At 46.8% G+C, this 23,072-nt stretch overlaps 1 protein-coding gene across 1 annotated transcript; it reads right to left on the reverse strand.

The window, feature by feature from the left end:
• Positions 1-1,649: 1,649 nt before the first annotated feature.
• On the reverse strand, positions 1,650-16,739 carry LOC131291045 (uncharacterized). The gene is made up of 7 exons (XM_058320234.1): positions 16,419-16,739; positions 8,836-9,508; positions 4,298-4,511; positions 3,396-4,231; positions 2,841-3,310; positions 2,634-2,759; positions 1,650-2,567 (listed from the first exon to the last, which is right to left on the reverse strand). Exons 1-7 carry the CDS (start codon positions 16,737-16,739, stop codon positions 1,650-1,652), a joined length of 3,558 nt encoding a protein of 1,185 aa, XP_058176217.1.
• Between the last annotated feature and the right edge of the window lie 6,333 nt (positions 16,740-23,072).

Below are 23,072 nucleotides of genomic sequence, written 5' to 3' on the forward strand. Positions count from 1 at the left end.
GCTCGAAATTAAGTAAGATTACCCTCATGGTGACTAGTTTCGAAAAGGATTGCGAACAGCACGTGGCACCCGATGCACATGCATTGCTGCATGTTTACTCACTCTCTTGTACAGCGAATAGAAACTTAAAATGCGTTGCTGGCGTGCGGTGTTAGACTGGCTGGGTGTAGGGTAAGGAACGAACTAAATTATACTTGGTGTAGAAGCTTTGGCTCGCTGTGGTGAGAGCCTATAAGTGAGTTGTAACAAGGAGTGAGACGAGGCGTTGAATTAGAACAGAAAGGGGACGAAGGAAAGGAAAGGCAGCGTCTAATCATATTACAATGACAGAAAACGCAGACTGTCAGAACTGCTCACCAGGCCAAACTAGGAGGTTCACCTAATACGTTCGTCGAGCTGGTTGAACATTGAACGAACCAGTAGATTGATTAAAGGCACCGCTAACAAGCATATAAAGTTATGATTTATTGTGAAAACAGGTTCATCGGGTCCATTATCCAGTTGAGGAATAATACATGATTACAACAGATCCAAATTATTTGATGTATGCTACACAAGTATACACTTTTTTTTCCTGTTAGCTAATGACATTTGCTACTTGTCCATCTTGGCCAAACGAGCACAGTGGGGGAAAACGAAGGCAGTTATCGTTGGCTTGACGGTTTTATAATATATTTATCTACGCCTACTCTTACATCCTATCTCATGCACCCCCACTCGGACACAAACACGACCATGCACTTCTCACATACTTGTATCAAAGCCTATTAGGAAGCTAGTGATAATAAGGTAAATAAAACAAAAAAAAAGGTATAATAATGACGAACTAGAGTACTAAATTTCTAAACCGGATACACCCAGCAGATCTGCTGACGTCTCTAATGTACACAAAGGTTCCAGAAAGGTTCTGCTCCCGCGCTAGCGCTTCAAAGTTTTGCTTCGTTTTTCGAGTAGACTTTCCGCTATTTCCTTGGGCCATAAGGACCCCTTACATTCCAATTCGCAGTAATTAGCTCGAGTCACCCGTGCGCACTTTGGTCGTTCGCTGGGTGGTAGGATTGATCAACTGTGTGTTACCTTTGAGTGATTTAATTTATATTAAACCGAACCTTGGTTTACGCTCTTTGATCCAGCTGTTGTATTTTTGTTGTTTTATTGACATGTGTTATTGGCGGTGCAAAGTGAATGGACACATTGCTGAAATGGAACGTAGTACGGAAACAATATGAGCAGTTCGTTCAACAGCACGAGGCCGGTGCGGTGTCCGATAAAACGCAGTATAACGAAAACACAAATAAAAATGGCATAAAAAACAACAACTTGTCCCTGTTTGGCGCTTTTTTGCTACGATTTGCTACACCAGCACAGACAGGCTCGTCCTGTGTTCGCTTTGCGCAGCAAGCAAGCTGACTTAGTTGGCAATATACTATCACAAATCAAAGAAGAACCGTCCTGGGAGGGGAGGGGAGCGAGCGTGCATTGGGTCTTCCCCTCCCGGAAGGCGCCATTTGATGAGAATCTCCGGCAAGCTGTCAGATTGCAGACGCTGACAGTTGCTGCTAGCGCCAACGCTTGGTGTGCTGTAAGGCTATCGTTTATTTGGTAAAGGTTCAGCTGTCGCTCGCTTGCTCGAGTGACGGAAATTCGGCTCACGTGACCGTCGCCGCGATCGTGTCACGGATCCACGGCGTGTTGGGCGTAATCTTGTCGTACATCCGGGGTCGCTCGACCCCGTTCGGGGCGCACGCGATACGCCACGAGCTGATGCCGACCAGGGCCCAGCGACGATCGCTGGAGAGCAGGCAGACGACGGGGCTGCCGGCGAACTCCTCCTCGCTGCAGTCCTGCTTGTGGTAGGCGGACTCCGCGCACAGGCTGTTCACCGTGGCGATCGAGATGTTCTCGCACGGCGACATGTCGATCAGCTTGAGCTGCACCCGCTGCAGGTGATCCCGCTGCCGCGACCACCCGAGCGTGTTGCAGTTCGTCCACTGGCTCTGCTTGCCGAGCTTGGTCGGCTGCTGGAAACCAATACCGCCCGCGCCGACGCTGGCCGGTCCGCCCGGTCCGATGTAGTTCAGCGCCGAGATGTAGTTGTTCGTCTGCGGGGAGTTCGCGGGCAGCGGGTATGCGGCGGGACCGCCTCCACCGCCGGGAGCTCCGATGGCACCGGCCGACGCTGCCTCCGCCTTCGGAATGCGATACTGCTCATCCGTAAAGTCCGCACTGTACTGATTGACGTACTTTGCCGCCTCGTTCAGATCGCCGTACTCGTCCCCGGCCAGCTCATCCTCACCGGGCATCTCGAAGTACTGCCGGTACTCCTTCAGCTTCCGGCTGCCCCCGACCGTCTGCGAGCCCGCCGCCGGCTTGCCCGCCTGCGTCTTTGTCGAGTACTTTTCCGCGTGCGGCGTCGGCGTGACGTTGTTATCGCTGCGGTCGATCGTTTCCTTCAGCGGAATGTCGGGCAGGCAGATAGGGCGCACAAAGTCCGAGTACACGACGGGCGTCTCCAGGCGTACCATCGCTGCCGTGCTGCCCTCCACCGGGGACTTTACCATGCCAATCTGCAAAGTAGAGATCGAGAGGTAAGTCACTTTTGCGTTTTTTGGAGAGTGTTAGGTGATACTTACGATGCGTCGCCGTTGAGTCCATGGGGCGTTGGAGGAGAGCCGCACGGCGCCAAATACGGCCATCCAGGTTGCCTTGGCCTGCCCCTGGAAGCAGGACTCCGTCGTCAGCACCCAATCTTTCGATACCTAAGGAGGTAGAAAGCAGAGTCAGCGAGCGAGCCCTTGAGATATAACAGGAGTCCCCACGTGGGTCCAAGCCATACTCACCAGTGTACCATCGCAAACGTGCGTGTCAGCGCGCAAAAGTGCCACCAACCAAGGCCAGTCGCCCGGGGTCGCCATCTTGGATAGGCCGACTGTCTGCGTGGGAGAATGGGCGGACTGAACGCCGCACTCCAGATGGCTGCAAGCGACGTACAGCGATTGCTTGCTCTGGCACTGCGTGCGTACGAACGAGATCTCGGAGGCGCGCGGGTCCAGCACACGCACGTAGCTCGTGTTCGGCTCGGTGTCGTTGCGTATCTCCGAGTAGTCGACCCGCTCGTAGCCGAGGGCCTTGCACAGCGACTCCGCGACCGTGTTGCGCACGTACTCGTTCGACTCCATGCCGACCGAGCACAACTTGCCCGTGGTGCCCTTCTCCGAGAACACAGCATAGCCCTCCGAGTAGAACCGCGGCCGGAATGGGACGATCGGTGGTGGGAAGGTGAGGAAGTTCACCTGCGGTGAAATCGATACTAGAACCGGGAGAGATAGAGAGAGAGAGCGTGTAAGATCAAGGTGGATAAGAGACTCAAGTGCTGTAACCAAAAGGGAACTTACGGCAATCCTTCTCGTCGCTCCCATCAGGACAGTCCAGCTTTCCATCGCAGCGAGCGTTCTTGGCATAACAGGCACGGCTACGGCCACAGGAGATGGCACCATACGCGCAGAACGTGCAGGTGTTCTCGTCCGACAGATCGGCACAGTCCGCGACGCCATCGCACAGACGGGAGGAGAGTGCGTTCGCCTGCAGCTCACCAGTGCATCCCGGCTTGCTGTGACACGACTGCACGCCCGTCGACTCCGGGAAGCGTTCGCAGTCGAGAAACCGCCGGAGTCGCTCCGGCAATCGCTCACCGCAGCCGGCCCAGAACGCCTGGCAGTACTGACGGCAGACGGTGCCGGGTGACGGTTCCTCGACACTGCGGTACTCACACGGCGGCTGCAACAGGCGGCAGATGAAGTCGAACGCCTGCCGGAAGCACTCAGCGTCTACCAGCTCCCGGAACGAGATCAGGTCCGCCTCGACGTCCTCCAGCGAGTTGTGGCCGAAGAAGTTCGGGTACGTAGTGACGTTGTAGCCCACCGAGCGGCAGTAGCCAAGCCGGAGCGGTTCACACTTACGCGGGGGCCGGACCGTCGTCACGATCTCCACCGTCACCTCGTCCTTACCTCCGAGCGGCGACGAAGACGTACCGATCACGTCATCGCCCGTGCCCGACACCTCCTTGATCACCAGACTGTTCGGGTCGATGGTCAGATTACGGAAGTACTTCCGCTCCTGGCCCGTGATCTCCTCCAGTAGAATCGCACGCAAATCCGCTGCCGACACCAGCTCGGCGTACGGATCGAAGTAGAGCGCAAAGTGCAGCGTCAGGTCACCCGGGTCCTCGTTGCTGCAAAATCGACCAAAGCCTCAGTTATTCTAGACTCTTCTCGAGCTCCCCCGCCCAATCTCTTACCCATCTAGCGCCAAGATTTCGCTTCCCTCGAACGGCTCGCGGAGATCCGAGCGGCGCATGATCAGGTTGATGCGCTCCCGGTAGTCCCGCGCCCGGTGCTGGAACCGCATCGTGTTCTGGTCCGCCAGCTCCGGCGTCCACCGGTCACCCTCGATGACGCGCAGCCGGGCACGAAATATTCGATCCGGCAATGGCTCCGGCCGCAGATAGGTGTCTAAGGTGTGTTCAAAACAGAAACATCGCGTTTAGAAATCGCCTCCCGAGATACCGAAAGTCCGTCCTCCATCACGCACAATAGGTTCGTCATTAAATCTTCTCAACAACCGCGAGCACAAACCCACCTCCCATGTCTACCCGGGGCCTCCAAGTCCCACAAACCGCCATATCTCTTAAGGAAAGTGAAATCGTCCAAATGTTCGAGTGATAAATTTCCCAAAAGCCGCATCTTTCGCATTAAAGCCACAAAACAAATGGCACCGATTACGTTGTGGGCATATTTTCTTTAATTTATTTTGCAAACTACTGCCTCACTTCCGCTCACACACACGTACACACTCACTCTCTCTCCTTCTTTCACTATCTCTCACTGCCTTTCATCTTCCCGATCAACAAAAGCGCGTAAATGCCACCATTTACAACATCGCTCGTCGTCTTTATGGCCGGGCACGAAGAGAAAGGTGAACTCGATCAAAAAACAACCAAAGTGCCTACATCCGGTAGAGTATGTGTGTGTGTGTGTGTGTGTGTTTGCGTATATAATCGTACCCCAGGCTCATCATTCGGAAGCACGAATTAAGGCGAGGACTTTCCGCAGACGATCTTCACAAGTTCGTCGTCTACCTTTCCGTCTACATAAGCGTCTCCTAATTGCCTCCTATGAGCAACTTTTTCCACACTCCAAGAAAAGCATTTTCTTGACGACGAATTTTGTTTCGTTTGTTTTTTTTTTTTTGTTCGTGGAAATCCCCATCTGTCATACATTTTGTTTGTTTGTTTGTTTGTTTCTTTTCATCTTCGTGACTAACTTGGTGGCATTATTCCTTTCACCGGTGGCGCGGCAGAAGTCATCGACCAAGCGTACGCGGTCCAAACATTAATCTTGCTGACGCAATAGCAATCCACCTGCCTTAGTGGAAGTGTGATGAAGAAAAATCCCGCACGGTGAAAAATGGAAAGTGTTTTTCTTGCTTTTCTTCTAACCCTACACACTCATTCCCATCCATCTAAGCAAAGGGAGTACAGGGGAGAGGGAATCTATGCAGAAGATGATACCCGATTTGGCGGGTTTGTGTTTTTTTCCCCTTCGAACCTCGAACGACACAACTTTTCCCGACGCGACGCAACAACCGACCGGGAGTGGCAATTAATACTCAGGTGCTACTAAGGCTTAGGGCAGGCATTGATAATAAACATGAAAATGTGCGCAAATAAAAAATAAATCATAATCACCACGCATACTTACCGCCCGGTGCCACCCCGTGACGCCTTACACACCGAGAAAAATGGTTGGAAAACAAAGACGCGCACCGGGCAGCGGGAAATGGTGGAAAATGGATCGCGCAGCTTATGTATTAAGAGTCATTGTCACGATTAGTGCTGGGCCCGTGTTTGCATGCGTGTTTGCAAGAATGCCATTTGTTGCCGACGCAACAGCCCCATACCCCCACACACCCCCCGTTTCGGGAGCACATTCACGCGGAAACTCCTTTTCTTTTCCCATCGGCTCGGGTTGAGCAATCACAGGGTTGCGCGTTAGATACATATAAAAATCAACATCCAACAACGCTGGTGCCACCCGTTTGCTTTGTATCATCCCGCCGCCGGATTTCTGGCGCCTAGCGTACAGTTATGCTCGTATGCTGTGAATGCCAATTTTTCCCGCCCGGCTTTTCCATTATCATTCTTTCGGTTTTGTGATGCTACCTTCTGCTCGGGGTTTTGTTTTTTTCCGCACGCGCGCGACGATTAATTGAATTACACCGCCGACGCCGACTTTGCATGAAGCTTGCTTGCTTTTTCCTCCGAACCGGCGGGCGCATCTTTATGAGCATAATTTTCACCCCCAGCACACCCTTTCACCCCTGCACACCGATCGCCTTTCTTAATTTTGGCGCTTCACAACCATGTGGAGGTTAGCGAACAATCACTTTAATTGAAAGTGTTTTCTACTGCGAGGTTTGAGGTGAGCTTACAGCTTGCGTCGCTTATCCAAGCATCCTGCCTCAACTCCTTCCCCTAGTATTCCTACATATTACGATGGAATTTGTCGAAAATTAGCGCTGATATTAATTCACATCAAAATATTTGTTGGTGTAGGTTGTTTGTTTTGTGAGACGCGTTACTGTGGTTAACTGTTCAAAAATGTCCATGTTATCAACTATTGCAATAAACAAGAAAACAAGCAATAGTTGCCTTTTCACATAAAATATTCAAACCAAGGTGGTAAAGTATCCTAACTTTGATATGAAATGTCACTGTCAGCAATAAACAACCAATAAAAAGACGTTAAACAGAAAAGAGTAAGTAAATAGTATCGTAAATACTACAGTAAACAAATCGTGTGTTTTCGTCATGAGTGTTCAAGTTTTTTTTTATGTAAGAACAATCAAACATAGTATGCAAGAGTACGATTTTAAACTGTTAACAAACACAAGACACAAAATTGTAGCAAACAGCAAAACAATTCGATCTGAATTGAAATACTATATGATTTTACTAATCGTGCTAACCAACGCAAAGTAAACATTGATCCACCACACATCTGACACCCCATTACAACCGAATAACCATAGTTATATAGTTTAAATTTGATTTGATTTAAAGAAAATTATGTCCCAATACAAAGTATGAAATAAACTGACCAGATCGATCAAGATACTCAATTTGAAGCTCGATCTGGAAGATGATACAGTTCGTCATAACGTTAAAACTTAGTTCCAGAAAGAAAGAACGTGTATTAGAAGTTATTACAAGAGGCTCTAGTCCGATGCAAACTGCATTGCTAGATGAGTGAAACTTGAAACAAATATTACAAGACCAGAAATGACACATCGGCGGTGAAAGAAAAATGCCGCGTGAGAAGCGCTGAGCCGGTGAGCATGAGAAAGCCTGGGTCGTCTCACCGTACCTTAATCCCCCATCTTTAAGCTCACCCACAATCAATAATCTCTCACTCATCGAACTCTTATCACTCACTTTACGAAATAGAAAATAGCGTTCAACTGAATCTAATTGCACTTGCGTTCGAAGCGATTACCAATAATCTTAGTGGCACAAACTTACACAATTCCGTAAGCAGGCGATGTGTAACTAAACAGAGCTCGCTGGGGCGATATGCACCTCTGAAGCAAAACGCACCTCTTCCAATTTCTTATGGAAAACGTGATTTTGTGGCGAAAAAGTCCTGGGAGTTTGATAGCTCTACATCATCAAAAACGCGAAAAAATAAAAACAAAACAAGAACATCGCCGGTTCGAACATGTTCTGGTGTAATTTTGCTGACTACTCCACCGAGGAATAAACAGTGGAAATCTTGTTTTATACATGGCCTACATAGTTCTGTTAATTAGAAACAAAGATTTAAACTGCACATAAAAATCTCGGTAAATATCACATAATTTAATTTAAAAATTTCAGCTCTAAACCGGGACATAATGCACACAGTTGGCCGGGGTGAAGTGCACCACAATTCTAACAGGGTTTCGATAATGGAATGTTTCAATAGGTAGAGAGAACATTTCAAAAGCATAGGAGATATGTTCAATCGGTTGAGAGAACTTTGCAATCATATAAGGGAATGTTTCAGACAGCTAAGGGAATCGTGCAAATCCACCGGGGAGTTTTACATCCGGTTGGAGAATTGTATCGTTTAAAACAAAAATGTTGATTCAAAATAATATTGATTCCTTGAAGTTCATGTACTTTACATCACAGGAATATTTTGAACCTTTTAATTGATTGAATATTGTTTATCGGAGGAGTGGTTTAAACCTCTATGTTATGGTGGATCTAGCCACACTACTGCGGTGCAGTTTGCCTCTTTGTTGTGAAGCGTTTTGCTATGGTGCAATTTGGCTAAACTAGATGGAGATCTATCTGAATTTGAACTTTTCAGAAATGGACAAATATTTGATTTTTTTAGGAAAACAAATTCCCCACCAGGCTACTAATTTCAACCAAAGTAATCCAACAGTTGATAAATCAACACTAAGCAAAATTTATTGAGAACTCGATAGTATTCCTAAAGGGGTGTATATTGCCCCACGAATCCCTAACTGCTGTTGTCGTTGTAAACACCGACGACAAAAAGGTAAACGGAAACTTAAATCGAATAATTATTTAGTTGACCACTTGAGGGACATAGATTCATAGCACGGGGCTTCAAGTGGCCACATAGGAAGAGCCACCTCTGCTATCCAGATGCGCTATCAGTAGCTGACTTTAAGTTTTGCGGAAGCGATGAGAATGTACTCAAACGATTCAGTTCAGACTCAAGTACGCTGAGGGAACGAAGCCGGGCCGGGTGTGTTTGTACTTACATCCGACGTAGACGATCGCTCCGGCGCAGAGCAGGATGAGCAGGAAGCCGGCGATGAGCGCGCAGCCGCACTTCTGGTTGTCGCCGAGCTTGCGGCGCGTGAAGCGGATGTCCGAGTCGCTGGACAGGACCGACTCGGCCCGGCTGCTCTTGGCGTGCACCGGCACCCGGCCGCCATTGTGATGGTGATGGTGGTGATGGTGATGATGGTGCCCGTGCCCCCCTCCGCCGCCGCCCGCCGCGCCGCCCTTCTCCCTCGCGCCCCCGTTCTTCTGCTTGCCGCCGGCGCTGCCGTTGGTGCCGTGCGAGCTGTCCGAGTTGGAGCGCAGCATGCGGTCCTTCTTGGGGCTCGAGTCGAGGTCGGAGTCGAGGGCGGGCGGGGGCGTCATGGTGGCCAGGTGCTGGTGCTGATGCTGCCCCATGCCCAGATGGTGCATCCCGTTCAGGTGCGCGAGGTGATTCTGCTGTTGCTGCTGCTGTTGTTGTTGCTGCTGCTGTTGCTGTTGGACCTGATGGTGAAGCTGTGGGTGAAGCTGGTTGTGATGTTGGTGGTGGTGGTTATGAAGCTGATGCGCCAGCCGATCGTCGTCATCGAAGTACGGATCGTCGTCCGGTGGCGGCGGTGGAGGCAGCGAATCGCAGTCGTCCGACTCCAGGTACTTTGTGCTGGGTTTCTGAAACGCGAACGAAGAAGAAGAAAAACACATGAAGAACACGTCCAAAAAGCACACTCTGTACTAGGTGCCCCTTTCATGTCCGTTGAACTTGGTTCTCTTCTACCACGACTTGCTCATGCGGTTTGTGGACGTGGAAGCCAGCACACCGGAACGCCCGTGCAGAAGGCCGCACACCTGACGAGGTTCTCACACGAGCTTCTTATTGCAATGAAAAAGCCCTTAACCGCTGGCGATGCACAGTGGGTCGTTTGCCTGTGCACCGGTGGTCAACTAATTTCGAGGAATCTCCTCACTTATAATCGAATCAATTTCTCACACCTCAAGCAGGTGAGTGGTTGGTAAAATAAATATACGGTAATTTTATATATAGTTTTTATAAAAATCTTTACGCTCAAATGACCCCCGCAGGCCCACTGTGCGGAGTTGGGCCGATGAAGAAGAAAAACACAACAGCATAAAGCATGTGTAGCACTGCAGCATACCACGCGATCAACGGAATGTTACAGTCATTGTCACCGAAATTAAAAAGAGAATCCACTCTTCCTCACTATTCAACACTATTCTTCTTCTTTTTTCTTATAAATCGCTTCATCTATTTTTTTTTCTTGTAAAACGTCTTCCCCTGGCTCAGCTTTCGAAGCCTTCAAAACCCCCCGCGGACTGACGACGAGTTCCATTGTTCTGTGCCGTTTTGCCAAACGACGTTCCTTCGCAGTTCGAAGGGAGTCGACTCCCTTGTAAGAGGCCATTTCATCGGCCGAAGCCTGGACACGCTCCTGTGCGTGCGCTAATCGTAGATGGGAAAGCTCAAGGGAGCGCAGCAAAGAGGGTAAGGTAAGCAAATAGGTCCATTTGTGAAAAAATAAGCCTCCTTTCCAGCAAAGCAGTCGATTGAAGAAAAATGCCGGAAATGTTCGATTCGAGAAAGAATACAAACATGACAAAAACGAAGACCTTAAGCTGTAAATAAAACCAACATATTTAGGTACAAGATTTTATAATTACAGAAGAAAACAAACAAAAATACAGACATGACGAAAATGAAAACCTTAAGTTGTTAACAAAACCAAGATATTTAGGCACAAGATTGTGTAATTACAGAAGACAACAAATAAAGAAATTTTATTCAATTTGATTCCAAAACCAAATGAAAGTTCGTTTTGTTGTATTGAACTTCTCATCATATAATTTACAGTAGGATGTCGAAAATGTATTATTTCTTAGGTATGAGTTGGTAATATTTAAAATGTTGATTGCTAAACGAGTTAACTTTTGTTGGATATTGGATAATGTTATTATTTTCTCTAACATTTTTAACTCCCAAACAAAATAGCTACGTTTCGACTCAGTATTCGTTAAGAAACATTATTTAGATATTTGTTTGGCGTTTTCTTGTTTGCATTATCTCATTTCAATTATTTTTTAAAGGGTAAGAGAAATGCAGAATTTTGATTTTCATACATTATAGGAAATGTGTAATATTGTCAAAAGGTAAACAAACGAACCAATAGCTCATTCGATCGCACTTTAATTGAATATTTATCATAATTCTGTGGTCATCTAGTGTAGTTTTTTTATAATTTCAACACTGAACAACAAAATAATAGCTGTAGCTTTGGAAAAATACTGCAACTTTTATCTAATTGCAAAACATAAACAAAGCACATATTACGCTTCTCCCGAATATTGACAATACATTAGTGATCTGTGCCCTTAACTGTGGTAGATGTGTAGCACATTATTGCGGACTAAATTTACTTTGTTCTGTGTTTTAAATGATGTTTTATGGACATGTTCCATTAGTTTATATGTTTTAAAATTACCTAATGCAGCGTAAAATAAGTCACAGTTGCTCAATCGACCCGAAACAACACACAAAAGATGGGTTCAAAAAAGAAACACAATGAAACCATTTTCCAAACTCCCCTAACCGATGGCGTTCCTTGTTTTTTGGGGTCTGTTTCATACTCCATATCTGCGATCGGTTATGAACGTGACATTCGGTAGTTTCTCCCCGAAACATCACCAGCTCGGATCCGGTTTGGCCCGAGGAGATCTCTCCCAACAGATACATTGTTCCGATTCGGGGTGGCGATATGGATTGAACCAAATTTCACCGCACAAACATGAGAAATGAATGCGGGAGTCCTCGGGGAAACCCTAGTTGGCGCTCGGGAGAAAGCGACCGGTAGTTGCGTTTCTTCGGTGTCTTTTCTCATAAAAACGCAACGCAAGGAGTGAAATATGTTACATTGTCCCTTTGGTCGTAACAACTAAAAAAACCCAAAACCCGGGCACCGTGCATTCGCATCCGTGACGAAACGCGGCGTCCGAGCGGCACGCTGGAAAATGCCAACGCCACACCAGCACTATCAGGTAATAATCGATTAATCAACCCGCCTGGTTAACCTCTACCCGAAAAGTTCAAAGCCCGAGCCAGCTTTTAGTTGTTAACCTTTCATCAATGTGTAGACACCCCTCCGCGCACCGTGTTCACTTTTCATTTTCGGCTCAAAAGACTAATTTCCAACACCTTAAAAAACACGAGGAGGGTGGGTTGGAAAACAGCTTTCGATGCTTTCAATGGCGCGACGATTATCTCCTTCTCTCCGCCTCCGCTAGTTAATTACATAAAGCATTGGACGCCGATCGGCGTTGATTAGGCGCTGGCGCTTTCTTCTCCATCCTCTGGGTTTGATTTTTTCCCATTTTTGGCCTTTTCCTCGGCGGCCACCACGAGGAAACGGACACCAAAAGGAAAAAAACGACGAAAAGAAAAGCTACCCAGTTGGGCTGTTTTTAAGAAATAAAAAAAAGGTGTTACCTATTGTTTAAGTGCGGCATAACGTACTAGTGTAAGTGTGTGTGTGTGCGTGCAGTATTTAACTGGTGCGTTGCGTTTCATTTTTCCATTTGTCGATCAATTTTCCACTCCCTCGTTTTGGCTTCCAAAATGAATGAAGTTGGGCTCCGGTTTTCTCGTTAGCTCCGTTTGGACCACAACAAGAAAAAAAAAGTGCAGCAGTCCTTACGATGCGTGCCGAATTTCGGTACCGAACTAATTCAGCCAAACGAAACAAACATGTCCGGGGCGGGGGGTGTCGGGAAAAACAACAGGGCCAGCGAGAGATTATGCCCGGGCTCGTTGGCAAAACATATTTTTAGGCTCCGGGTTGCGCAAGAGTCGTGAAAGCCTGACGGAACGGAAGCCGTCACAAACTAATAACCGGAGCGATGAAAAGTGTACCGCATCCTACGACGAGGAAAAATGGCCAGCGTGCGTGATTATCTCAGTCCGCCGAAGAGTTTTTCCTCCTCGCCGAAGGAAAACGTTTAGTGCGCGAGTCAGAAAATGATAACGACACTACACTTTTCACTTAGCAAATGGGTAGTAATTTGCTTTGCCCAAGCGCAGCTTAGGTAAACAATTTGGCCGATTTTGACAGCCGAAGGAAGCAAAGCGTCATCTCACACAAGCGAGTGAGAGCGAGAATTTAAATTTACCGTTCGAGCGGTCATTCCACTCCCGGAATGGTGCATCGTTTGTAATGTTTTATTGTAACCCCGTAACCGAGGCTCGGGGAAGCCGAGAAATAAACCGTCTACCGAAATATAAACTAGTACACCCTAAACCCTTTTCCCTCTCTCTCTCGGTCCCCCCCCCCGAGGGACCGGACAATGACACTGATTTCGCCATTTTCGCCGCATCGCACAACCGAAAGTCGACACTAAAGCCCTTGTTGTTCCATTTTCGAGGCTTTTCGTGTAGTTTTTTTTCCTTCTCCTCGCTTGTTCTTCTTCCCCTGCTCCGCCATTTCGTCATCCTCGACGAAACATCGTGTCATCGCGGGATCCATCTTACTTAGCTCCGAGCCCCCCTCTCTCCCCTCTGCCAGTGGGAAAATGGACGAGAAAATGCCCTCGATAGCGGGGTTCATTACCGTTGTGTTTGTGCTTCTCGCCGGATGATGTCACACGATGCCATCACGATGCCGAAAAAGGGCTTAAACCATCAAACAGGGGAGGTCTCGACTCGCTTCAGTTTTGATGTAGGTTCGATGTTGAACGGGAGCCAGTTTTCTCCCTTCGGCTTTGTTTTTCTTTTCGGTGTTTTATGTTCCAGGTGTGTTTTGATTTATTGTTTATCGTATTGCCACATCGTCACCCGAACGTCAACGAGACGCTCGTGAGGAGATGGTTTGCTTGACGCAATGCCCACCATCACCACCAGCCGGTTCATTATTTCATAAATTAACTAATTACCTAATTAATTAACTCCCAGCGCGATCGGAGTTGGAGTGCCGGAATGCGAAGGACAATAAATTCATTACGGTGGCTTGCTGGATTTTCTCACGCATTCTCCGGGAAATGATGCTCGTAGAGTGGTGTCCACGGTCACGGTCAAACCAAAAAAAAAAATAACACACCAAACGAGTCAATCGATCTGGCAGCCCCCCCATAAAAATCAGTTCCGGTACTTCGCGTTTCTTCCTACGAAAGGCGTATGAATGTGCACAACACTCACAGCTTCCATGTATTTCTGCTTCACCTCCCCCTTCTAATGCACTTTGCACACACCCCATATGTTTCCATTCACCTGCTATAATGCTGGTGTGCTTCCAATCGAATGGTTTCTCTTTCCATTTTGCTTCCTCGCACAAGCATTTTTTCCCCGTTTGCGACCTAGATGTTACGCGAGATGTCCGAGGCGGTTGAATTTGAACCCCCCAAACATAAAACCAGGGGAGGGGGGAGGCTTTTCCAGACGTAGGCTTAAGATTTTGTCGAAGTTTGGCGGGGAAATTGGAAGCCAATCGTCCGGCAACGGTAAGAACGATTCTAGCATTCCACTCGCGGAAAATCACTTCGGATAGCAGGTTCTTTTTAGGTGTATTAAAAACAAAGAAGCGAAACACAAAACAAGGAAATAAGATCACTGATAACAGCAGGGGTAACTAAAGCAACCACACCTTCGTCATGGGCAATCTTTTCTCCACTCACAGTCCGCATTTCCCGGCTCGGCTCGGAATTGACCAATTTCGTTCACTTCTCGCCGGAGCGAAGGCGAAAGGGGGAAGGAACAGAAGAGGAACAGGTGCGACTCCCGACCAGCGTTTGACCGAGATTCGCAACGAAAAACGATCGGTAACAGTATCGTGGATTTAATTTCGCCCGCTCCTCGGCCCCGCCGTGCGTCCCGGGAGGCATTATTTACGCTTGTGTTACTCCTCCGAGCTCGAGAGCCTCTCCCACTCACGTATCACAATCGTCGATTAAGCTCCGTTTACCGTTCGCTCAATCAGCGGTTGAGAACGTCGGGCCGTTAGCCAGATCTCGCACTCACTGTCGTTAAATCTGTGGAAGGAGAATTGGATGCTGCGCCATGGCGCCGTCTGGCAGCTGACTATCGATCCACAAAAGCATTATCATCTCCATCACCATCACCATCATCATCAGCAGCAGCGCCATTATCAACGCCAAACACCCGGTCGATGTGCGGATAACGACTTTCCTTTCTCCATATGGTCCTGTGCTGCGAGCGGTATTGATTTCTGAACAGAACGAATTCGATTATGACCCCCCTCCCCCAACCCATTCCGCACGTTCTCCGCGCTCCGCAAAAACACCGCAAATGAACCCGATTTCAGCACTGAAACTAATGATGAGAATAACGATTCAGTAACGTGAGTTGATTCAGAGTGAGTGAGTTGGAATGGAGGTTCAATTCTTTAATTCACTCAGAATTATTATTTATATATTCACCCAAAGTGATTGAGCTTACTTAGAATGATTTGCCCCATAAAGAATGATTTCCCTCACAATGATTTGACTCATTCGAAATGATTTGGCTTCTTTAGATTTGGCTCATTCAGAATGATTTGAGTCTCAACCCAACTCATCAAAATACTTAGAATGACATAAGTCGATTGCCTCTTTGATAAAGATTTGGTTCACTTCAAATGGTTCACTGAGAGTTTTTTGCCTCTAAAAGAATCACCCGACTCACTAAGAACGAATTTGCTCAATCAAAAGGATCTGCTCACTAACAATGATGAAGCTTACAAAGAATTATTTGGCTCGGAAAGAATGATTTTCCACACTCAAAATTGTTAGACTCACTTAGAATGATTTGGCACAAAAAGTATAATATGACTCACTAAGAACGATTTGGCTCACTCAAAATGATTTGCTCTGTCAGCTCTCAAAAATTATTTCGCTCGGAAAGAATGATTTTCCGTACTCGAATGATTTAGCTCACTCAGAATTATTTGACTCACTCAGAAAGATTTAACTCGCTTAGAATGATTTGGCTCAACCAAAATGATTGAGTTTGCAAAGAATAATTTGGCTCGCCCACAATTATTTGGCTCCCTTAGAATCATATTGCTCTCTAAGAACGATTTGGGTCACTCAAAATAATTCAGTTCGGTAAAAATTGTTTGGCTCACTCAGAACGATTCAACTCTTTTAGAATGATTTGATTCCCTCAGAATGATTTGGCTTGCAGAGAATGATTTGCCTCACATAGTATGATTTAGCTCGCGTAGAATGGTTTGGCTTACAGAGAAAGCTTTGTCTCACCCAGAATGATTTCGCTCACTCATCGTGATTCGATTCTCGAATGAATCTTTCAAATTATGAAAAATTTGTAAATTATCCTCTTGGCATACTAAATTAACTCACTAATTGCGACTCACTCTGAATCGGTTTTCACTTCACTAAGCGACTCACGCCACTCACTCGAATGAATTCAAAACGAAAGACTTCAACAGGCGGAGAAACGACGAACCTTTGGGTTTTAGTTTTTTCGCCGATTTGTTTTCGATTTTGCCCGATTTTTTTTAGGTAAAAGGAGCCATTTGTGGGCGATATTCCTCCTCCCCTCTTGGTACACCCTACCACTCACCTTCACGTCCACCCAGTCGCGCTCTTTGGCGCCCCACATCGGCACCTGCTGCACGTGATGTTGCTTCGAGTGCTGATTTTCGTACGGATACTGCCAGTCGTCGTCGCTCGCAACCTTCTGCTGTTGGGCGTCGGGTTTCGGTGGCTTCGGTGGGCCCCGTTTGCCAGCCCCGGCCGCTGCTTTCGCCGGTTCCGGCGGCCCATTCCGTGGCGGCTGTTGCTGCTGCTGTGGCTGATGTTGCGAACGCCTGTGGTGATGGTGATGGTGCCGATGCTGCTGCTCATCCGATCGGCGGGAGTTGGCGTCGTTTGCCGTGCCCATTCCGATACACCGATCCTTCCTTGTGCCGTTTTTTTCCTCCCTCCCCGTCCGATGTCGTACGATCACGATCCGTCTGAGCGCTTCGATTTGTCAGTCGTGATTTTTCTCACCTTTCACACACACCTTTTTTTATCGTCTTACTTTTCTCGCCCTCGCGCGCACTAGAATGAGGTCACTTGATGGACATTCCAAACGGCGCGCTTCACACCGAAACCATCGAAACGAAACGGCTTCCAACCGATAGCGTGTCTCACCGTTTCCCCGCCGGAAAATGCTCGCATTTCCCACAAGCCGCGCTCACCCTCCCGCGGTGTTCGGTGTCTTGGGTGGGCTGTTGGGTTTGGGAGGGTGGATGGGGTAGGGTGTGGTTGGTTGTAAGTAGCGGTGAAGCGGTGTTACGATTAGTAGTCGCCCGGTTGGACGCGGGTTATAATGTCGCGACGACGGACCCAACTCCCCGTCGGCTGGCCTCACACCGTCTCACTTTCTTTCCTCGCCCGTCACGGTCCGTGCGTCCGTTCGTACGTTCTGGTGACGTTGCGCTGTCGTCGTCGTCGTCGACGTCGTTGTCGTGCGTCGTCGGTAGTCGTCGTCGTTCAACAAGAGCGCTACGGAATACAACGGGGAAAAGGGGGATCGTGTCAGGCAATGAGCATTGTTAGGCATGTTGGGGTGAGTGCACACAAGGTTCGGTGGTAAGTGTGGGGTGCGGGGTTAGGATAAGTGTTTCGTGTGAAAGGGGATAGCCGCTTGTTTGCGTTTAATTTGTTGACATTTAAAGATGCAATTAAAAGGATTGGGAATCTCAAACGAGCAAGCATAGATCAGTTCTAATTAACGCTAGAAAATCCCCACACTCAGCGTTTGATTGTGTAAAAGAATCCAAAGCACCCTAATCTTTTAAAGGCATTAATTTTCTTACAATCTGAAACATAAATATACCATCGTTCTTATATGTAGAGTTGATCTAAAAGACAAGCTGTCACTAACCTTCAGTACTCTCTCAGGAGTTCCTCAAGGTAGAAACTACTATTTTTTCTATGAAGATGACCTCAAGGTGTATTGCGAAATCGGAAATCTGAAGCGATTGCTTATGACTGGAGGGTTCTCTTCACAATCTCCATCTTTCAATGGAGATTAATGTAAAGAATATATCTTTTTCTTAAAAGTTAAAACCCCAAAAAGTTCGCAAATGCTCTCCGATACATGTCTCAGGAGTTATTCTCTTCTTTATCACCATTATAGTAATTTTATAACTTGTAAGTAAAGGAAATAAGATACTAGGATTCGTCATCAAAAACACTCAAGAATTGAATGACCCAATCTACCATAAAACGTTGTGAGATAGCTTGGTTCGTTCAGTACTTGAACTCAATAGTCTTTGGATGAAGTCATCACTCCCGCAGTCTGCTTCGGGGACTACAAACATTGAATAACCGATTGCTCAGGTAGCTCATACAATTGTTTTTAGTAAATTGATGCAAGGAGAGATCGATTCCCCAATCATTTTCTAGAGCACCCTATTAGAAATATCTCCCAACAATATGAGCTGTAACCAATTTAGTCCTATGAGTGAACAGAGCTTATTATGGTTTTTATTTCTATGAAAATACTTGCACATTCAAGATGCGCCCTACGATGGACTCGAGTTTTATATAAGTTTTAGACGAACGTGATATTTGTTTTAGTTACTCATCGACTCAGTTCGACAGTCGTTAAATCATCGACTTTACAAAAAGCCCTCCTCAACCAGTCTGCGCCAAATACGATTACGTTGTTTTTGTTCAAATTTTGTTTCACCTGATAAAAGAGTCGTTTTATAGTACTTAAGGAACTCAACAGCATGCTCCTGAGCAAATTAATATCCCCTTTCTGATTTGAGAGCGTCTTTTGGTCGTTTTTAAACTCGTGTGCTAAGAGACGGCGAGGAAAAATGTTTTCAAGTCATCCGTGATGATTGTTTTCGTTTTATTTATTACATTGTGGATGATCTTGGTGTTCATAATGTTTTCTTTTGTGTTTTGCAACCTATCGAAGGTCAATTCTTCGCTGATATTTTGCGATTTAAGCTTCAGTAGAATGTTTCCATATGCATTGTGTTCTATTTTGCGTAAGTTATTTGACTACATATATTATGAACGTTCCATGAAAAATGTCCTTTCTTACGAGATTAAAAAACAAACAGAAAATGAATTCTGTGTAGTGAGTAAAGTAAGAGTAGTACACACTTTGAAAGTGGTAGTAAAGAAGTGTCAACCTGTCAACAAACATAAGTCAAACACTATCGCGAGTAAGAGGAACCCCATTGGCCAAGGAATTTGCTAACAACCATTGAACTAAGCAAAATGTAAACAACTGTGATGTAAATTTTATAAAGAAGATGTAAGACAACATACAAAAACTTTTCATAGTGAAATTATTTAGTTATGAAAAAAACATAAATCAAACATTAAAATAAAAATCAAGATGAGCCCTTTATCATGTGGGTCGCTGTAAATAATCATCGAAGGAAAGGTTCAACCTACTTAAACATTGATCGCGTCACCATCATCGTCGGGATGAATACCTCTTGTCGATTAATATGGAAGTGTGGAAAATCTAAGCTTAGAACTGTGTGTAGAAATTGTTTTACTTTGGAAGCACCCTCCTCAAAACGAGGCCAACCCGTTTGTGGTCCGTTGGATGTGTTAAACAAATTGAACACGCAGCTCACGCAGCCAACGTTGGCCCAAAATGGGAACCGGGTAGCCTCCTGCCGATGTGGTGTGAAATTTTCTTCACAGTCCTGACGCAGGTGGAGCCTTTTGCCAAGACCTATTCCAGGCACGTACCGACCCCGAGCCGTTGGACAGCGTCCCTCATTGGCGATTTGGGCAGGCGTTATTGGTTTACTTTCTCCAGCCCACCGAAAGGGTGCTCACCGTGCGGTGAAAAGTCTCACTTTTCACCCAACGGGCGCAAATTACCATACAATCGATTTGTTTGCGTTTGGCCCGGCGGGGGGGGGGGGGGGGGAATGTGTGTCACCGGTGTGTTAAGAACGTGCGGAGGGAGAATGTCACACGTCGTTGGTCGGAAACATGACGCGTAGGCTGACCCCGATCGGACGGATAGGTGCCCGAGTTCAACGCACTCCCAACTCCCAAGGCCAAGCAGACGAGGATCGGCAAATGTCGGCAGCGAATGAAGAAATCTTGAGGTTGCTAAAGACCAAAGATCTAAGTCACCGAGTGGCCCTTTCAAGGGGGGTGAGGGCGTTGGAGGGGGGAGGGTGCCTGGACACTTGGTGACACACTTCCAACATCCCCCCCCGGAAGGCGCAATGCACTTTTACTTTTGCGCTAAAGTTCACGTTGTTTTTCCTTCCATTATCGGTCGACGCCAGGGAAAACATATCAGACACACACACGCTCGACGCCCCATAGGCTTGGTCTCGGAAAGTGGCCCACAGAGAAAGTACGGTGGGGAAGGTGGAGGTGGTGGAAAAGCAGGCCGAAACGACACACACCACGAGCCCACGAGCTCAACTCAAAACCCGCCGCGTGATCGTGAGAGGCTGGCGCGGGTAATGAGAAAACCCGACCCGGGGGGAAGCCAGGTCGATTCGAAAGTGAACGTAAGCCATATATGTTTCCATCGCAATCACATTGCAGAGGCACACACATACACACACACACACGCTGGTTTCATGTTGGAGACCTTAAACCAATTTCGTTTGTCTTTTGACCGAAAATCAAACCAAAGGGAAATCTTCGGTAGATCCCTTGGAGGTTGGTGAGGAAATTGCTGTTAGAATTGGAAGGTAAACAATGTGACCAGTAGGTGAAGGAGGGAAGGAGGGGCAGGAGGGAGGACGAAGGGGGGTAGCCAGTTAATTTCCGACAAAGACCGGTCCATATCCGCCGAACCCGTTTACGAACGCACGACGAAGCCCATTTTCCAGTCTATGCTTCTTTTCCATCCTGCCATTTTTCCTAGTGTGATATGAACGCCGAGCTGAGGGACAGTTTTCCACCACCATGCTGCATCCCCCTGCCCTCCCCATCCACTTCCCTTAAAGAGGACAAATCACAAATCGATGGAAGAACACGGAAGCGCATTCCGGTTTCGATTGAAAGTGAAGCACATGGAAGGAGAAGAGGGTACCGGGATTTTTCCCCCTCGGAGGAGCCGGTTTTCCCCCCATTTCCGCTCCCATTGACCCCCGCGGAAGTGGTGCCACGAGCAAACCAAGTGAAAGTCCAACGTACAATGTTGCGTTCGCATCGCCATTTTGGCATTACTCTCGACCTTCCTTTTGTCTTGTGATTTTATCTGACAATCGGAAAATTCAATATCCCGACACACACACACACACACACACACACCGGTGTGGTGGTATACGGAAAGCAATCGGGTGAAAAGATAGAGAAAGTGACAGGCAATTTAATTTGGAATTGGGGGAAAAATTGATTGATTGTTACCTCATTGTTCCGTTTCGGTCGATAAATTTTCCTCACCTGCTGGTGACCGTCGGTCGGTTTTTCCACACACGGGAAAATGGTGATCATATTTCATTTTTATTTTGAGCTCATCCTAAAGCGGGGAGTTGTTGCTTTGCGAAATGGAAAATTGAATTTGCCTGCAAATTGCGTTATATTTTTGCCACTACAGTGTGTGCCATAAAAACATGCGAAACTTAGATTAAAATAATTTTTTTTAGAGAAAGTGATAAAAATATTGTAACCTTAGTTTGGGGATCGTTTTTTTGATGATTATATTACTCAATAGGTCTACAATTTTTCTCGAGACAGAATTGAGAGCATACCTTCTCATATATGAGTCAGTTTTCGAGAGCCATGGCTTGGCAATTGAAGCTGTCAGGGATCCAACAATCGGGTTAGACGTTCTCAGGCCTTAACCTGAACATATGCACAGATTGTTTCGTCCAAAGGATTCAAGTCCGGGCTGGTGGGAGGTCAAGTGTAATTGCCCAAAATTCTATGTTTTTCTTCCACCACCCTTTAGTACTTTTGAAGTGCGTCACGGTACATATATTAGAAAATGGCGTATTTGTGGTTTCCTCATTGGCAGAACGTGGTCCTTCGAAATGTTCATATTAACCTAGGTATTAAATATTAATTCAGCTTTGATAATAGCTGGAGGCATTTTTAAGCTATTGGGAGCAACTGCTCCAAAATCTATTACTCCGGCCGAATGTTTGGTGGTAAAATTGGTTTTGCAGGTTCTCTGGAATATCCTCAATCTTCTTCGGCGATATAAACCTATCTGTACGTATGGTACATACGAGATCGATGGTGAACATTTTTTCATCAGAGAATACGATGATGGTTTTCTTTATTTTAATGTTGACACTTCTGCCGTAGTTGTTTGAATTGGTCTGTTACAAAGTAACGCTTTACTCTCACTCTCTACGAGCAATTCAAGGCATGGTTGATCAACCGATGCATGGTAGATTTGTAAATATAGGCTTCCTTAGCCAATTTCCGTATCGATCTGATAGGATTTTGCCTCACTTAATCTCTCATTGATCTGATGATGACCTTCGGTGTGTGAGTGGACCTTAGATGGCCACTTCCTGGATTTCGAGGACGTGGTCCATCAAGGAGTATTGGATCGGTACAATCATCAGGAAATCGGTACAATTTCCTTTGCGAACAATTTTCCCAACCGTATTACTCGAGATCCACTGTTTTGATTACATCGTCTCAGAGTATACTATCAACTGATGACAAACACACACATGACCACGGTATAAATAATGATTAAAGCTACCCAAAATTAACCATTGCGAACTTTCGCATTTATTTATGGGACACACTGTATAAATGCACGTTGGTGACGTTGTGACGAGTGAAACCGACACCGACTTCGCCTGAGCCTGCATAAAATGCTGCTTCTCTCGATTTACAATCCTTCCTCCAACTTCCCCTACCTTCCTCCCTCCTTCCCTTCAGCCCCTAAGTAAAGCTGTTGCCCTTCCCTGGGATAGGTTAGGCAGTCTCTAACCTTCACGGTGTAGTAACGCTTACCTTCGCCACCACGAAGGAGTGACGTTGGATTTGCTGCCCTTCTCTTGCAAGAGATCTGTTGCTCCCCTTCTTTTCTCCCCCGCTCCCCCATTACTTCAGCAAAACGCGAGCTAAATTTCGTGCCCGCGTGCGATTCCGTTCCTTTTTTTTTTGCAGTTGCGCCCTCTCGTTCTCCCCTCGGCACTCCTTAGAACGTTTCGCATTCGGGCTGCTGCGGGATGTAAAATGCCAAGCCCGCGATACCCAACCTGCTCAGGGACTGCCTGGGTGTCGTAACGACGGTTCAGACCTCAACTCTCGG

Source organism: Anopheles ziemanni, chromosome X, assembly GCF_943734765.1.
Source record: "Anopheles ziemanni chromosome X, idAnoZiCoDA_A2_x.2, whole genome shotgun sequence".
Taxonomy (NCBI): Eukaryota; Metazoa; Arthropoda; class Insecta; order Diptera; family Culicidae; genus Anopheles; species Anopheles ziemanni.

Coding starts and splice junctions, on each gene's coding strand:
- LOC131291045 (XM_058320234.1), bottom strand. CDS start 16,739: ATGGGCACGGCAAACGACGCCAACTCCCGCCGATCGGATGAGCAGCAG. Junction 9,509..16,418: donor GCGACTGGGTGGACGTGAAG/GTGAGTGGTAGG, acceptor TTCGCGTTTCAG/AAACCCAGCACAAAGTACCT. Junction 2,568..2,633: donor GGACTCAACGGCGACGCATC/GTAAGTATCACC, acceptor TCTACTTTGCAG/ATTGGCATGGTAAAGTCCCC.